Source organism: Miniopterus schreibersii (genome assembly GCF_964146895.1).
Source record: "Miniopterus schreibersii genome assembly, chromosome: 10".
NCBI classification, from domain to species: Eukaryota; Metazoa; Chordata; class Mammalia; order Chiroptera; family Miniopteridae; genus Miniopterus; species Miniopterus schreibersii.
Genome location: NC_138110.1, coordinates 61,726,425 through 61,743,013, shown reverse-complemented (window position 1 = coordinate 61,743,013; position 16,589 = coordinate 61,726,425). Strand labels below are relative to the sequence as shown.

At 51.0% G+C, this 16,589-nt stretch overlaps 1 protein-coding gene across 1 annotated transcript; it reads left to right on the top strand.

Annotated features, from left to right (window-relative positions):
* The first annotated feature begins 1,198 nt into the window (after positions 1-1,198).
* Positions 1,199-15,750, top strand: CCM2L (CCM2 like scaffold protein). Its single transcript, XM_081149886.1, has 10 exons — positions 1,199-1,260; positions 1,744-1,902; positions 4,356-4,439; positions 4,535-4,718; positions 5,326-5,780; positions 8,913-9,048; positions 10,518-10,581; positions 13,109-13,238; positions 13,544-13,682; positions 14,808-15,750. The coding sequence occupies exons 1-10, from the start codon at positions 1,231-1,233 to the stop codon at positions 15,116-15,118; spliced, it is 1,692 nt and encodes a 563-aa protein (XP_081006012.1). The 5' UTR covers positions 1,199-1,230; the 3' UTR covers positions 15,119-15,750.
* The last annotated feature ends 839 nt before the right edge of the window (positions 15,751-16,589 follow it).

The following is a 16,589-nucleotide window of genomic DNA, read 5'->3' as shown; positions in this document are numbered from 1 at the left end:
GCATGGTGGGGCTTTGGGATTGTTGCTCCCATTGGAAAGAGGAGAAAGCTGAGGCCCAGAGAGGTTATAATAAGCAATCTGCCCTGGATCATACAGCAAATCAGTTCCAGAGCTTGGGTCTCCAGAACCCAAGTGTCATGGCCAGGGGAGGATGGGTCAATCCCCTCTCCAGCTGTCCTGGGTGCGGCATGCAGAGTACATAGGCTCTAGAGGTAAGGAACTAGGCTTCAGATCCAGACCCGGCAGAAACCCCAGGCCCTCTTCTTATTCTCTGTGACCTCCTCGGGTCAGCCTCTGCAGTGGAGCTTTTTAAAAAAATCTGTATAATGGGTATAATAATGTATAATAATGTAACCCAATGTTGTGAGGAGTGAGTGAGATGAATACATGGTGCTCAGCACAGGACCACAAAGGGAGCCTTTTACAGCCCAGGGCACACAGATACATAGATAAGTAAATAGCTAAAATTTATCGACCACTTCATGTGCCAGGAGCTCTTCTAAATGCATTTAATCCTTACAGTGTCACTCTGTGGTCAGACTGGTATATGCCCATTTTATAGATGAGGAAATTGAGTAACAGAAGGTTAAAGGACTTACCCAAGGTCACAACCCTAGTAAGTGGCAAAGGCAGATTCAAACTCAGGCAGCCTGTCTCTGAAGCCAAGGCAATATTGCCTTCCTTCATAGTAATGATTAATTTTAAAATCATAACTTGCTTGGCCGCAGTGTTCTAGTTTATGAAACACGTTCACACCAACTCTTTCATTTAATTCTCACCACAGCAGCCCAGAGAGGGAGGCAATAATAACTCCCAATTTATAGTGGGGAGGGGGAAACTGAGGCTGTGAAAGGGGGACTGACTTACCTTGTCAAGGTCACACAGCAAGGTCAGTGGTAGAAGTAGGGGTGGAATTTGGGATTTTCTGGCTCCAAATTTAGGGGACCCTTCCCCAGCCTCACTCAACTCCCAAGCCCCCCGAGCAGCAAGCCTCTGGCTGGAGGCCTTGAAGCTGTCTCCCCAGGTCAGTTGCTCTGGCCAGGCTTCCACTGTTCAGCTGAAGGGTCCCCAGGCTACGTCCCGCCCGTCCACCTCTGCTCACTATCACACAGGAGGGGCAGGAACTCCAGGGCTGGTGGAGTTTCCGACCAGGCCGGAAAAAGAACAAAGGAACTTCGAGGGGAGAGGGGGCGGCTGGGAGGGTGGCAGGAGTGGAAGGGACACTTCGCCATGGAGTACGAAGTCAAGAAGGGGAGAAAGGTAGGTGGGCGGCTGGGAGTGACACAGGGCAGAGAGAGGTCGGGGACTGGGAAGCCTGGGATGGCAGCGATGGGCAGTGAGGAGCGTAAGTAGGGACTGTCTTCTCATTTAGAAGGATTTCCTCCCCACTGGGCAGTCAGACATTTGGGTAACCAACTCCCTAGCCTGTCCTCCCTGTCCCCAGTGGCCTCTGCCAGCCACGGGGTATACAGACAGACAGGCACCTTCCAGGGAAACCAGCCAGACAGATTCTTTTGGGAGATACCCCCAACCTCCTTCCCTGGTATTCCTGGGGGAATCCCTCCTGTAGCTTCTCAGACTGAGGGCCCGACACCATAGGCCCATTCCCCTGCCTCCTACCTCCCAGGCATAAAGACCTCTGCCAGAGCAATTCTGGGCTGTATGGCTCCCAGTCCAGGCTGGAGACGCCTACCTGCTCCCCTCCTGGGTTCCAACCTAGCCTGCCCCCCCATCTCCACGCAGGGCCCTCTCCTAAGGCTGATGTTCCCAAAGGCTGGGCGCCGAGCAGCCTTTCGGAGCAGCGTGAGCCGCCGGCCCCTGCACTCGATGCCCCTTTATCCCCCTGACTACCTCATCGACCCCCAGATTCTGCTGTGTGACTACCTGGAGAAAGAAGTCAAGGTGCGTGGGGAATGAGGGGGAAGGGTGGGCCCAATCTTGGAGTGAGGGGGGTAGGGGAGGAAAAAGGTTTCCTCGACCCTCTTAGTGTCCCTGGCTGGGTCTGAATATTAAACTGACAAATACAGATTCACAGGAGAAAAGCATACACATTTTATTAAAGTTTTTCATGTTTAAGGAAGCCTTTACAAGAGAATGAAGACTCCAAGAAATGAAAAGAGCAGGAAGCTTTTATACCTTTAAATATATATATATGTTTTTATTAATTTTTTAGAGAGAGAGGGAGGGAGGGAGAGATAGAAACATTGATCAGCTGCCTCCCGCATGCCCCCCCACCGGGAAACAAGCCTACACCCGGGCATGTGCCCTGCCCGGGAAATCGGACCAGCCACCTCTTGGTGCACGGGGCAATGCTCAATCCACTGAGCCACACTGGCTGGCATGCTTTTATACCTTTTTGACAAAGAAACAATAAATGTGTGAAGAACTGACAAGGCAGAGGGCTGTGGGCTGGGGCAGGAAGGGGTGAAGTAACAGGGTCTGTTTATACAGCCTTCTCAGGCCTAAATCCTGTCTCTGGAGATAAGGATGTCTCCCTTCCTCCTGGCACAGAGAGGGCACCTTGCACACAGATTTATCTCCTGCTTTCAGGGAAGGTGAGTGGGGAGGTCAGAGTGTTTTCTCAAACTCCTTTGGCTTGAGATATTCTTAATAAGGTGCCGCCTTTGGTAGTGGCATGTTCTGGACCCCATCGAGAGAGACCTTACTTACCTCTCCCCCACACCTACCCTTGACCAGCCCAGTCCCACACACAGGAGACTCAGGGGAAAGAGGTCTGGGCAGCCTTGCCCCTGCCTTATGCTGTGGACCCTCAGCAAGTGGCCTCCACGTGCTCAGTCTCAGTGTTCCCATCTCAACATGGGGTTCAGAACCTACCTGCAGGGTAGAGCCGATGGGAAAGAGTTCTGTGTACTAAAAAGCCACACCTTCCTGTGAGATTTCACTGCAGTGACTTTGTTGCTACTCAGTGTCCAGGTTCAAGAAACCCAGTTCAGCAAACCACAGGGGACTCAGACCACTCAAGGGCTTGACTTCTATTTCATGAGCATCATGAAGGAGCAGTGAAGAATCCTCATTACCCAAGGAAGATTGATACAGAGCTAAGAATTCAGATTTAGCAAAAATAAATTTGAATTTCAGATAAACAGTGAATACTTTTTTAGTACTAATATATATCCCAAATACTGCATGAGACTAAAAGTACTAAAAAAATATATTTTAAATTGATGTTTATGTGAAATTCAAATTTAACTGGAATCTTGTATTTTATATGGCAATCCCATATGGAGGGAAACACTAACAAATAAATCCACTTAAAATTAGGGGACTGAAATTTCATACAGAATAAAAAGGTTTGATTAGTTAAATCCACCTAAAAATAATGAAAAAAGTTCATTCTGATATTGATGGAATAACATGTAAGTTATGTGATGGCACTAAGTTATAACTAAGAACGAATGAAGAATCAATGCATTGATTTGGGGCATTATTTTTCTCACAAAGTTATGTACTAGTTTGACGCAACATTCATTCCTTTCCATTTGACTTCTGCAACAAGATCACAAAGAGGGTGAGTGACTTGCACAGTCATTTGATCCTAGTGCTTGAGGTGGACAGAGCCACTCAGGCCAAGTGGGAATTCACAGGTGATGAGTTCTTTCAAGCTATTAAAGCGAATTTTGATTCCGTCATAGCTAAGTAACTGTGTTCAGGCAATGTAAGCTAGCAGTGAGAGTGTAGGCTGTGGTGTGTGGAGTCCAGTTTTCCCCTTTCTAGTGATATAAATTGGGCATGTTATTTACCTTTGCTGTGCCTTAGTTTTCTCATGCTTAAAGTGAGGATGAGCCCGGGCTGGTATGGCTCAGTTGTTTGAGCACCATTCCGTGCACTAAAAGGTCGCCAGTTCAAGTCCAGGTCAGGGTACATGCCCAGGACATTGATGTTTCTCTCTCCCTCTCCCTCTCCCTCTCCCTTTTTCTCTCTCTAAACAAACAAATAACAAAAAATACCAATAAAAACAGATTTAAATAAAGTGAGGATGAAGGAGTGAATGTGCACAAAGCTCTCAGGAATGCCCAGGACATTGATGTTTCTCTCTCCCTCTCCCTCTCTCTCTCTCTAAACAAACAAATAACAAAAAATACCAATAAAAACAGATTTAAATAAAGTGAGGATGAAGGAGTGAATGTGCACAAAGCTCTCAGGACTGTGTCTGGTTTCTATGACTGGCTCAATAACAGTTACTATCAGGTTCTTATTATTAATTTTCAGATATTTCTATCTCAGTCTATCTGCACTGTGTCAGTGAGGAGGTTAGGGTCCTTCAAGGCTTTAGAGTGACCTCTTTCTGCCCTTTTCCCACCACTCTCCCCACCCCATCCCTTTTTGCTCTCCAGTTCCTGGGCCACCTCACCTGGGTAACCTCCTCACTGAACCCCTCCAGCCGGGATGAGCTCCTGCAGCTGCTGGACACCGCCAGGGTGAGGCTCTGGAGAGGGGGAAAGACAGGGTGTGTCCCCTCTTCCTTTCCCACCCGAGACCCCCGGGGACTCAGGAGATCCGACCCACCCCACAGCAGCTGAAGGAGCTGCCGCTGAAAACTACGGCGGAGCAGGACAGCATCCTGAGCCTGTCGGCGCGCTGCCTGCTGCTCACCTGGCGGGACAATGAGGAGCTCATCTTGCGCATCCCCACCCACGAGATCGCCGCCGCCTCCTACCTGCAGGACGACGCACTGCACTTGCTGGTGCTTAAGACAGGTACAGCGGGTGGAGCCCGCGCCTGCTGGTGCTTAAGACCGGGCCGGGCGGCGAAGGGGAGGGAAAAGTCTCAAATTCTTGTTCTGGGAATGTGCATGACCTAGGGCAGGAGCGAGGCCTGAGGCTGGGCGACCGGGTGATGGAAAAGGCCTGGCCACCCTATCCTGAGATCAGGGTCGGGCCATCGCCATATGCAGTAAGACTGAGCTCAGGGTTGAGGTCGACGAGTGAGCGGCCTGCCCCACCATCCTGAGGTCCAGTGGCGGCGCCAGGGGAGGACAGACGAGCTAGAATCCTGGGGCCCCCGGAGGGCTTGAAGTTAAAGGGCGTGGCGAACGGGGGCGTAGCCGCGGCGCTCCGAGGATAGGGTGGGACTTACGCCGAGGGGCGGGGTCTGGGGCGGGACAATACGTAGGGGGCGGAGCTCGAGGCTAAGGTAGCCAGTGGGAGACGTCAGACCTCGCCGGGTCAGGGGCGGGGCCTGAGGCCAGGGGCGGGGCCAGGCGCGGCCGGAAGCCCCCGCGGCCCCCGCAGGTGTCCCACGTGGCCTCCGGAGGGCGCTCTTAGCTCGACGTCCCGCCGCTGACAGTCACCCGGCTTCTCCTAGGTCTGGGCGTGGACCCGGTGCCCGCCGGTGTAGACGCCAGCCCCGGCGGGGCCGGGCGCGACCCGGGCCCGCCGGGCGCTGCTCCGGAGAAGCGGCGGGTGGGCACCACAGAGCGGCGCCACACCATCTGCAGCCTGGACTGGCGGATGGCGTGGGGCGGGGGCGCGGGAGCCGAGGCCCGGGCCGGGGGCGGCGGCGGCAGCCTGGAGCGGCAGCGCGCCGGGCCGCGGGCGTCGGGCAGCTGGGAGCGGCGGCAGACGTTCAGCGGCAGCTGGGAGCGGCGGCACGCTGGCGGCGGCGGCGGCGCTGGGAAGCCGGGTGGCAGCTGGGAGCGGAGGCAGGCGGGCGGCGGCGGCAGCTGGGAGCGGCGCCACCCGGGCTCCAACCCTCTGGACCCGCAGGACCCCAGCCCCGACGCCTACTGCAACCTCGTCATCCTGGCTGTGGCCAACAGGGTGAGCCCGAGGGCACCCCGCGCCCAGCGCTCTGCCTCCCGGGCGCATGGAGGGTGGGAAGGCGCGGCTCCCCATCCAGCCCCGCCCCGTTCACGAGGTTCCTGGGCTCTACCCTGGTCCCGTCTCCCTCCTTCGGCCCTACCTAGGAATCCAGTGCCAATCCATGCCAGGCACAGAACCAGCATCAACTTATTTCATTCTAATATTTCAAGCATATCCATTCTATAGAGAAGGTAGCCACGACCCAGAGACTAAGTAGCTTGTGCAAGGTCAACACGGGAAGCAGGTGGTGGTTTCGACACTGGTACCCAGGAAGCCCAGAGCCTGTACTCTTGGTGACTGTGTCGCCACCCAGTGGCCTTTCTCCCATTCTCTCCTGCCTACCCTGCCTCCACCCGTTCTCCACTCTCACCCTTGCTTTTATTCATTTGACCATATGTATTGAGAGCCAGCTGGTGCTCGGTATTGGGCTAGGTGCTGTGGATACAGAGGTCCATGAGGCATGTTTGGTGTCCTCCCTTAGGGAGCTCACAGTCGAGCAGACACCCTCAAGCCCTGAGGCTTTAAGCTGTTCCTGTGACCCAGGGTCCCTCTGTACATAAACCTTGGTGAACAAAACAGACACGGTGCCTGTCCAAAGGGAGAGATGGAAAGTAATCAGAAAACTTGACTCTGGAGCTGATGTGCTCCTCCCTGAAACACTTCTCACCTGGCTTCCAGCCCCCCCCCCTTTCTGGTTTTCCTCCCACGTCCCCAGCTGCTCCTCCAGAGTTGCTTCCTCCTCTTCAGCCTCTTGAGGCCGGGCTGCTCCAGGGTTCATCCTTGTTCCTCTTGTTTCTTACACCCATTTCTAGATGGTCTCCCCTAGTCTTGGGGGCACTTAAAATCCTGAGAACTCCCCAAAGTTTCTCTCTCATCATCAAATCTCCAGACACGTTTTTCCACTCTTCCCCTTTGTTCGAAGGTCTAATGACGTCAGAAGCTGAGCTCCCAGACTTCTCCCCCAAACCTGCTCCTGCTTTGGTCTCCCTGTCTTGATTAATGTCCGTTCTGTCCTTCTGTTGCTCTTACCAAAACCTTGCAGTGATCCTTGGCTCCCCACTCTCTTTCACACAACCCATGTCCACTCTGTCAACAAATCCTCTTGGCCCTGTTTTTAAAATATAACCAAAACCCATCTATTTCTCTCCACCCTCCACTGTCCCCACCCAGGTTCATGCCCCATCTATAATCTGAATCATTCAGTCACCCCTCACTGATTTGGCCCTTGCTTACAACCTGTTCCCCCACACGATCAGAGCAGTCCTGTTAACACTTAAGTTACATCACGCACTGCTCAAAATCTTTCAGCAACTCCTCATTTCACTCAATAAAAGCTAATGTCCTTACAATTGCTTATAAGGCCATCTACCTTATAATAGTGGCTCCAGCAACTATCCCCATTTCCTCTCTGGCCTCATCTTTTTCTACTCTCCCCCTTAATTTACTCTACTTTATACAGACTGTCCTCCTTGTAGAGTGCAAGACACCTGCAGGTCCTGGCTGGTTCACTGTGGTATCTGCGGCCCCCAGAACAGTGTTTGGCATATGTAATAGTTACTCAATAAATATTGAATGAATGGGTCGATTCAATCATATTATATTATACCTTGTTATAAGGACCAACAAGAGAATAAGCAGGTTGCAGTGATAATTAGGGAGAAAATCTATTTTCCACAGGAAAAATGCATTTGTGTCCCATTTATCCCAGGGGACTGGGAGGGCTTTGGGGTACAGACCTCCTCTCATTCACCTCTGACACCCCAGAGCCTGGCCCAGTACCTGCCACACAGTAGGACTAAGTGAGAATTTGTGGACTAAATAAATAAATGAAAAGTTGTTTTCCAGGAGTATCTTAGCCTCTGGTTTCCTATCTGAAACACTGTAGTCCCAAAGAAGGTACAGGAATTAGAGTGAAAAAACCTGGGTGCTAATATTAACCAGCGCCATGAGCCTGCTGTGTGAGCCTGGGCAAGCCATTTAACCACTCTAAGGTTCAGCATCTTTCACATAAAATAAGGATCCTCTCTTCCCTGCCCATTTTGTAGGGTTATTGTAGGGCTCAGTCTGGTTTAATAATTAGTAACACTCCCCATCCCAAATTCCTTTCCTGGGTTATATTTTAATTTATACCTGAGCTTTTCATTTAGAGATACAAAATAGGAAATGCCTTCATGGAGATAGTGTCTTCGTCATTTATAGTTTTTCTGTGCCTCTTGCTTGAAGATATAAAGAGGTCAATTAAAGAAGCAAATTCTTCTTCATATTTGCAATCTCCAAAAAAATTTCACCCAAGGACTTAAATTCTTCCTTCTACCAGAGACTGAACCTTATGTATTCATCCTGCTTCCATTTTTGCTCTGGGTACCAGGAAACTCATATCTAAATATGGCATCTGGTAGTGTAGTAACTATGTTGAGCCTAAAATTTTTATACACTTAATTCTTCCTCATTCTACTAGGTATTGGAAGACCTGGGCTCTAGTCCTGGCTAATCACTTTACATCTCTGGGTTTCAGCTTCCTAACTGTAAACTAAAACAAATTGGGGCTTATTTTATTTATTATTATTATTTTTTAAATGTATCTTTATTGATTTCAGAGAGAGAGGAAGGGAGAGAGAGAGAGAGATCAATGATGAGAGAGTCATTGATCGGCTGCCTCCTGCACGTCCTGCGCTGGAGATTGAGCCTGCAACCCGGACATGTGCCCTGACCAGGAATCGAACCCGCGATCTCCTGGATCCTAGGCCGATGCTCAACTGCTGAACTACACCCAGCCAGGCAATTGGGGCTTATTTTAGATAAGCTTCAGGGAGGCCCATGAATCCCCCAGAAATTGGGTTGCATGTATGCATTTTTTCAGGGCAAAAGGATTAGAATCATCACCAGATTCTATAAAGGGATCCAAGACCCAGAGGATAGCCATTTTGATGGGAAATAATTTTGATGGGAAATACCCTCAAAGCCAGTTTATTAAAGGCCTTTATAGGGGTGTGTGTGTGCCTCCGTGAGCCTCCTCACACTGTGTTTTAGGAAGCAGGGGCATCCTGGTCCCAGGAGAGAGCCTGAGCTCTGTCCTCCTCCCTGGGCCAGGATGCTGCCGAGGAGTCCTGCGCCCTCATCTGTCAGGTCTTCCAGATCATCTACGGGGACCAGAGCATCGAGTGCGTGGACCGGGCTGGCTACCACTACACATCCACACCCGAACGGCCATGGCTCTGCAGCCGCAGTGAGTACTCAAACTCCTGGCCGCCTCTCCTGTGAAACATCCCGAGGGCCAGAGGAGGGGGGATGCCCCAAGACTTAGAGCCCAATGAAAGCCTTTAGGGGTTCTGATCTCTACTGCAATTACAGTGTACAGTATGGAGTTTTAAAAAATGTCAGTTTTCATGATGACCTCAAACCTAGCTTCTTCATGAGACCCATAGAGGCGTTTGCTGAGCACCAACTATGTGCCAAGCAACCTTGTCTGCCCTCTTTGCCACTGTATCCTGTGTGCCTAGCATGGGGCCAGGGACATTACAGATGCTCAAGAAGTATTTTTTGAATGGATGAAAGAACTCTCTGAGGCTTTATGATTCCAGTTTTACAAATGAGGACATTAAGGCTCAGAGCAGCCAATACATTACTCAAGCTCACATAGCTAGTAAGTGGCAGAGTCAGGATTCAAATCTAGGTATGTCTGATTCTAAAGCTTCTATCTGCAACAGCTTCACTCCCCATGCTGCCTTCAAGGCCACTAAGTGAATTTCCTCAGTCACAGGCCCCTCAACCTGGCTCCTGTTTGCATAGTTCCAGCAACAAGGAGCTGGCTCTTTACTTCCGGAGGCACACCCATCTGTGGGAACTGTGGTTTGAGGAAGCTGGGAGAATTCATTAACTGTCACAGGGATAATAGGCAAATCAATGAGAAAATGCAACAAGTATTTCAAGAAATTTGTTCAACAAATATTTATTGAACAACTACTATGTGCTGGATTCTGCTAATCACCAGGATATACTGCTGAGCAAAACCAGACGTGGCCCTGCCCTTGTGAGGCTTGTGTGGCTGAGATAGTATGATAGTAGTTAAATAGTTACAAAAATACAGTGTGGACCACATGCTGTGCTATGACGTCATATACTGAGGAACCAGCCTGGCCTGGGGAGTCAGGGGAGTGTCCAGAGGAAGTGACGCGGAGTGAGCCGAGATCAGAAGGTGAGGCTAGTACCTGGATTTGGTGAGATAACAGGTTTAGGTACAAAGCAAAGTTTCTGTAAATGGTGCTTCTTTCCTCTCAAGACTTTGAGTTCCTTCCTCTCAAAGTTCTTTTTTGTCTCACCTCAAACACATAGTTTACAAAATACTCCCTCACCTGTTCCCGCATCTGTTATACCCAAGACCCCCTGAGGTAGACAGGAAGGTGGTGTCCCAATGTTGGGGAAATTGAGGGCCAGGAGACAGGACGTGAATTGCCCAAGGTTGGCTGTGTGTCAGGGGACGAGTTGGGGGGGTGAGGGGGCAGGAATCGTGGTTAGAAGCTTCCAGTAGCTGCCCATTTCTGAGTAAAAACTAATGTCCTTGCAATTGCTTACAAGGCCATCTGTGTTCCAGCCACCATCCCAACCCCAGGGTGGGACTGAAGTTGAGGCCTCAGGAGCCAGGGATGCTGGTCCCTGCTTTGCTTCCTCTGACAACCCCTCTCTCTTTGGTCCCAGGTGAGAGCTGCCGAACTGACGGGACTTACGCCTATGACGCTGACTTCAGCTGCTGCAGCTCTTTGTAGGTATCACCCTTGCTGGGGACCCCACTCTTGCCCCCCAACCTTTGCATAAACAGGGTTGCTCTTCTAGGCATTCTTGAGCTCCCTGTGGGCAAGAAAGGGTGGGATAAAGTGACCCCACTTTGATTTGTGCTGAGACACTGGGCATTGAGGGTGGGAGGTAAATGGAGCTCTGATGAGCTCATAGGATCCATACCTCTGAGAGGCCTAGGGTGCAACCAGAACCCAGAAGTGGGCCCACGTAAGCCTGTAGTCCTCTCCCAGTCACCCAGACACAGTGGCCAAAATCACAGCTAACGCCAAAAAATCATTTTGGTTTACTTCAGTTTAGGCTCCGTGTAATAGAAAACCCTAAAAAAAGAATAACTTAAACAAGATGGAGCTTTCTTTCCTGTCTCATACGTAAATATTAGACTAGGATTTCATGCAGAGTCTCATGGTTGTAAGGGGCCCAGGCTTCTCTTTTCCTCCCTCCTTGGCACTTGTTCCATCCTCAACGCCACCTCTTGCTCCAATGTGGCGGTGATAGCTTCAGCCATCAGGGTAGCATGCAAGGGGCCTCTTTTTTTGTTTTGTTAATCGTCACCGGAGGATATTTGTTCCATTGCTTTTCAGAGTGGGAGAGAGGGAAGAAGGGAAGGGGGAAGAGAGAGAGGGAGAGAGAAACATAGATGTGAGAGAGACACATCGCCTGGTTGCCTACCGGTTGCCTCCTGCACGTGCCCCAACCAGGAGCCGGCAGTGAATCCACAACCCAGGTATGTGCCCTTGACTGGGAATCGAACCCTCGACCCTTTGGTGCTCAGGCTGACACTCTAACCACTGAGCCACATCAGCCAGGATGCCAGGGGCCTCTTTAAAGAGCTTTGCTGGAATTCCTGCTGACAATATTTGCTTACATTTCATTGGCCAGAACTTGGTCACATGGCCAAAACCAGGAAGGCTGGAAAATATAGGACTGAAAACAAAATCTCACCACCAAGCTACACTGCTTCTCTGTAGGTCATGGAAAATGGTTCTGGGACAATGTAAAGACCAAGAGGCAGGTTGACTTTTTATTAAGTAATATTTATTGAGTACCTATGGCATGCCAGGCACTGTGCTGTGTGCTAGCAATGCAGTGGGGAACAAGACAAGGACAAGACCCATGCTTAACACATAGTAGGTACACAACAAATGAAGAAAACCAAAGTGCCTGCTCTTGCATGGTTTACAGTCCAGCACAGGTGACAATGAAGTCATTATTTAATAGTAATAAGCATTAATGATAACTAAGCACTAAAGAGAAGCTCAGAGTGCTGAGAGAGAGGCTGTGGGAGTCAGGAGGGCCTCTCAGAGGTGATGACACTGGAACTGAGACCTGGAGAAGGAGCATTCAGGGTAGAGGGAACAGCAAGTCAAGGGTTTGTTTGAGGATCAGCCAGGAGGCCACTGTGACTGCGGCAGAGGCTATAAGGGAGACAGTAGTCAGAGAGGATGTTTAGTGAAATCTGGAAAGTCCTTGCATGTCATAAGCAGACTTATAGACTTTGTGGCCACATTTGACAGAGGGTCTAATCCAGCCTGGGAGGATCAGGGAAAAATTTCCTGAGCAGGTGACACTTAAAATCCAGGCATTCTCCCTCCCTGGAGCACACCCGCGTCTTTACCCCCCTCTTCTTCCTCCCCCACAGGCATGCATCTCCTAAACTCTAAGGGTCCCCACAAGACTTGCAGCCAGGGAGCAATGGGCAGCGACAGCTCATCCCGGGCTAACCCCCTGCACCTGTCTCCAAGGCCCCCTTTTCTCTGACTTTCCAGTGAGCTGACAGTAGCTCTTCCATGGCTCACTTCTTCCCCATAATGTTTCTAGAGCCAAAGCAGCCCCACCTAGTCTCTCTCCTGCTGCTTCTGTCCTAGGCTGGCCCTTGTTTCACTGTCCCCAGCTTTAATAAATGTACTCTCAAAGTTTAAAAAATAAAATCCAATGATGAATAAGAATTAACTGACTGCCCGACCGGGTGTGGCTCAGCGGTTGAGCATCGACCTAGGACCTAGGATCCAGGCGATCGGGGTTCAATTCCCGGTCAGGGCACATGCCCGGGTTGTGGGTTCGATCAATGACTCTTTCATCATTGATGTTTCTCTCTCTATCTCCCTCTCCTTTCCTCTCTCTGAAATCAGTAAAGATATATTTAAAAAAAAGAAAGAATTAACTGAGCAAAAGATAGGGGGAGAAAGACATTATAGGATGATGGAACAGCATGTGCAAAGGCTCAGAGGTGAAGAGGTACTCGGAGTATTAGAGAAAAAGAGAAGGCAGGGCAGCCTGAACACAAACAGCAAGGGTGAGAAGAGGCTTGAGAGGCAGCCAGGGGCCAGAGAATGTGGGGCCAGGTAATGTAGGGCCTTGAAGGAGAAAAATGGGACCTAGGATGACGCCTCAGGCCCAGAGCACTAGTAGCTATGAACCTTCCACATTCCACCTGCTACAGGGAAGGAGCTGGAGGGAGATGAGTGAGGGCCCCTTTCTGCCTGTCCCTGCAGCAATGGCTCTCAGGACACATTTGAAGCGTGTTACAGCGGCACGTCCACACCCTCTTTCCATGACTCCCACTGCAGCAGCAGCGACCACAGCGGCCTGGGCCTGGAGCAGCTGCAGGATTACATGGTCACGGTGAGCTGGGGCGCCAGTGCAGACAGCACAAGCAAAGGCCTAGGAATTGGAGAAAACATGGGGTATTTCAAGGATCATGAATAATCCTGGACATGACTGAAGCATAAGACCCCAGAGGTCAGAGTGGGGCACGAGGTTAGGTGAGTATACTGAGGCCAGCTTGTTGAAAGGCCTAAACTAATGTCAGCTAGCATTTTCAGAGGCCGCCTAGGCCAAATATGCCCTTAGAGAGGGCTCCGGGCCTTTCAGGCAGTGGTTGGATGGGGGTTGCTTCCTAGGATTGACCTCGAATGATGTCCCCACAGTTGCGGAGTAAGCTGGGGCCCCTCGAGATCCAGCAGTTTGCGCTTCTGCTGCGGGAGTACCGGCTCGGGCTGCCCATCCAGGACTATTGTTCAGGCCTGCTGAAGCTCTATGGAGAGCGGCGCAAGTTCTTCCTCCTTGGTGAGCCCCCTGCCCCACCCCCATCCCCAAGGGTCAGCCAAGGCCCCTACATGGTCCATGACATTCCTGGTCAGTCTCCAGGCTGGGAGTCTTCATTCCTTATCTCTCAGCCTGATAAGGCCAAGATCATGAGCTCCATGGAGCATATGAGGAGACGGAGGTGCAGAGAGGAGAAGGGATTTGCCTGCAGTCACAGAGCTGATAAGAACAGAGCCTGGGTATAGCCATTCCATCTTCATGGCAAAGCTGCGAGAGGGAATGATTCTTCCCATCCTACCCCATCCAGAGGAAGCCGAGGCTCAGAGAGGCTAAGGAACTTGTTCAAGGTCACACAGCTAGTAAGGAGGGCTAATAAAACAACAATGGGAATGGTAATATTGATAAGTTAACCTGTATTTGGCCATTACCATGTGCCATGCATCATCTCATTAAGTAGCCTCAGTTCTGGGAAGTAGAAACTATTTGCCCCCATTTTGCAGATGAGGAAACTGAGGCTCAGAGAAGCAAAGTACTGAAGTCACATAGTAAGTAGTGACTAAAGTGAAATGGGCTAACTCTCGTGGGGCACTCAGTGTGTGCTAAGTACCTTATTTAATCCTCACATACCTACTGGGAGAAGATATGTAATTATCTCAAGTTTACACGGGAGGAAAGTAAGGCTCAGAATAGTTTTGTGTGTTTTTTCTGATGAGAGAGAGAGGGAGAGAGAGAGTGAGAGAGAGAGAGAGAGAAAACATTGACCTCTTGCATTCACTGGTTGACTCTCGCATATGCCCTGACCAGGAATTGAACCCGCAACCCTGGCACATCGAAGAGTTTCCAACCAACTGAGCCACCCAGCCAGGGCTCAGAGTAGTTATATTTAATGAGGGTCACACAACTATATCATGGGACTATAACAACTGTGATAATAATAACAATAATAAGCTAACATGTAATGAGCATGTACCGTGTGCCATGGGAATAAGTCATTATTCTCTGGCTCAGAGAGTCAAGGGACTTTTGCAAGGCCACACAGCCAGTGAGTGTCAGGCAGGGAGCTAAACTCTGATCTCCAACGAAGGTGCGATCGCTATGGGAGGGGAAGGGGCTGAACCCCAGGAGTCATCCGACCTTGGCCCACAGGGATGCGGCCCTTCATCCTGGACCAGGACATTGGCTACTTCGAGGGCTTCCTGGAGGGCGTGGGCATCCGCGAGGGCGGCATCCTCACCGACAGCTTTGGCCGCATCAAGCGCAGCATGAGCTCCACATCCGCCTCGGCCGTGCGCAGCTACGACGGCGCGGCCCAGCGGCCCGAGGAGCAGACCTTCCACCGGCTGCTGGCGGACATCACGCACGACATCGAGGCGCTGGCCCCCGACGACGACAGCACCGACGAGGAGGCCCGGGGCTCCCCGGGCGGGAATGAGGCAACGGAAGACAACTACCTGTAGCCTGTCTCCCCGACCCAGCCTCCATTCCCCCAACTCGGATGCTGCCCCCGGGCTCCAGCCCGTGCAGCCTGGAGAATGCCCTGCAGGGGGCGGAGCCCTAGAGCTCGGGGCAGTCGCTTGGGACTCAGTTAGCCCCGCTCTGCACGCCCTGGATGGCCAGCGCCCTTCTTCGTCCGCTAACCCCGGACTCTGCACCAGGACCCCCCTCCTCCCTGCAAGGCGCAGCTTTCGGAGGCCTCGGACGGGTGACGAGGGGGCTCCACCTGCTGGCCGACGGAGGAAAGAAGTCCCAGGGCCCCGAGACTTCTGTTGCTCCCGCTCGACAGCTGGAGAAGCGGAGGTTTAACAGAGGGAAAGGACTTGAGGGAACCGATGCTCCTGCGACATTACCTCAAGTCGACCATACTGAGCCTGTAGAGGGTCTTTTTGAGGCTCTAAATAGCAGGGTCTCCCCCCCACCACCACCACTACCACCCCTGAATCAGACCATCAGTGTGGAGTGGAGGTTTTTCTCTACTGAGTAGTTGACTCAGAGGAGGGTGGTCATGGAGATGAACAAACGTCAAGACCTTAGTGCAGGGTCTGCCACATGATAAGCACTCAATAAATGCTGTTCCCTTTCCCGTCTAACACTTTCTGACCCGGTTTACCTGTCTTTGTCCTACATGCAATGGGATGGGATCCGAGGTGGGGGTGAGATGCAAGAAGACCCTCAGGGAGCACAATTTGATAAGAGGAAATAGGACTTGCCCCTCACAGCTCCATTGCGGCCTGGCTTCATGCTCAAGCCCCAAAAGAAGTACCCAAGACTCCACAGAGCCGTCTCAGGGGTCTGGAGTAGCCGAAGAGATCTGAAGGCAGGGTTGGAGAGGGAGAGGTCAGCATAAGTACAGCACAAGGCCCAGCCCAAGTAAAGGCTTGGAGGCTAAAAGAAATGAGCCCTGAGAGGAGACCAGAGACTAGGCAAGTCTATTTGTAATAATGTTACAGAGCCCTCCATGGCCAGGCACATGGTACTTCCTGTGAGGTAGGTACTATTATCACCCATTTTTAGAATTGATTTGAGAGAGAGGAAGAGAGAGAGAAAGAGAGAAGCATCAATTTGTTATCCCACTTATGCATTCATTGGTTGATTCTTGTATGTGCCCTGACTGGGGATCAAACCCACACTCTTAGCATATCAGGATGATGCTCTAACCAACTGAGCTACTCAGCCAGGGCTATTATCACCCATTAAAATTATTATTATTATCATTATTATTATTATTATGGCTTCAGGTCCAGAGAGTTTCATGGTTTATACTCAGTTTGTGGCAAGGCCCTTTGGCTATTTTCCTTTATTTTCCCCTTGCATCTACACGTTCCCCCACTCCTCCTCCCCACCATGGGCACCCACTCCTATGTGTTGCTGTATGTCCCTGGACATAAAATATGCAACGCTTTGTGTGCGTGTTTACATAAACAGTGTCAG